The following is a 1,326-nucleotide window of genomic DNA, read 5'->3' on the forward strand; positions in this document are numbered from 1 at the left end:
CTATTATGGACTCTCCTGCTGACCCATCCTCATTATTAACTTTAGCTAAAACTTCAGCTTGTGTTTCAGTTCTATTTTCCACCTGCTGTGAACTAGCTTTAGCCTCAGCCTCTGCCTGAACCTCTGGCTTCATTCCTGGACCAGATTCATCTCCAACCTTAACTTTATCTCCGAACACAACCCTGTTCTCAGGGTCAGCCATGGCTGAAGGTGTAGCCTCAGCAATGGGTTCTGGCTTAGCAGCACCCCTTACAGTTTTTTCTTCATTCCTTGTCCCTCCCCTATGGCCCTCCTTCACAGATGGAACCATATTTTCTCTCTCTATCCCAGATTGCACCTTTCCTTCCAAATCTCGTCCTCCTGGTCTTGTTTTCACTTGGGAGCCCATTCTTGTTTCAGACCCATTTTTGATGCTAGCCCTGGATCCGTTGTCATATTTGTTCCACTTTTCAGTTCTATGGTGTTCTTGTATTCCAGCCCTGATTTCAGCCTCTGACATGTTTGCACTCCCAGCTTCACTTACTAACCTTTGTCCACACCCAGATTTGCTGTCAACTAACATCAAACCCACACTCCCATTGTCAAACTTAGAAACCATTCCACCACCTACACTTTCAGGGCCAACCTTTGAGCCTGCTCTGTTCCTACCAACAACGCCCGTACCCATTCTGGGGGCAGCATTGGGAGTAGGTGAAGGTAAGGGCTGGGGGATCAAAAGGGGTGTTGTATCTAAAACCTGGTCAGGCTCTAAAAACACAGAATCTCTGTCTGAACGCAAAGGAGTTGGTCGGCCATACCCAAAGGTCCCAAAAGTTGATGTTTCCCTCTTCTCCCTTTCTCTCGCTCTCTCCCTCTCCAGCCTCCCCCTCTCCCTCTCTCTTTCCCACTCTCGCTGGGCCCATCCGCGCTCCAGCTCCCTTTCCCGTTCCCTTTCCCACTCCCTTTCTCTCTCACTGCGGCCCCATCCTCCTCCTCCTCGACCTCTCAGATCCTGCTCGAGGTCGTGAGCAGACAGTTGGACCAGTGGGGAGCAGTAGGCTGATCGTCTGAGCTCATGAGGAGGTGACAGCCTAAGGCTCTGGGTTTGAGAGTAATGCCTTGGCTGAATGACATGAGGAGGGGAACAGCGCAAACTCTGAGACTGACTGGGGCGAGGTTTGGCAGGGGAGAAAAAGACTGGAGTATGGTAACCTGAAGAAAGTGGCGAGCCAGAGAAGGGGGAAATAAGGGGGGAGGTAAGAGAGGAGGACTGGCCCCCAGGGGGAGGGTAGTGCCCTGGATTCAGATATCCCCCTCCTCTGTCCATCATTTCAGTTGTAGTAAGCT

The 1,326-nt window shown here is 51.1% G+C and overlaps 1 protein-coding gene across 1 annotated transcript in view; it reads right to left on the bottom strand.

Annotated features, from left to right (window-relative positions):
* LOC109964950 (uncharacterized) overlaps positions 1 to 1,326 on the bottom strand; it is an 11,949-nt gene that overhangs the window by 10,052 nt on the left and 571 nt on the right. Inside the window, exon 2 of the mRNA XM_020608579.1 lies at positions 1 to 1,324. Within this exon, the coding sequence (XP_020464235.1) occupies positions 1 to 1,324 (1,324 nt within the window). The remainder of the gene's footprint in view (positions 1,325 to 1,326) is intronic.

This window comes from Monopterus albus, unplaced genomic scaffold, assembly GCF_001952655.1.
Source record: "Monopterus albus unplaced genomic scaffold, M_albus_1.0 scaffold94.1, whole genome shotgun sequence".
NCBI lineage: Eukaryota > Metazoa > Chordata > Actinopteri > Synbranchiformes > Synbranchidae > Monopterus > Monopterus albus.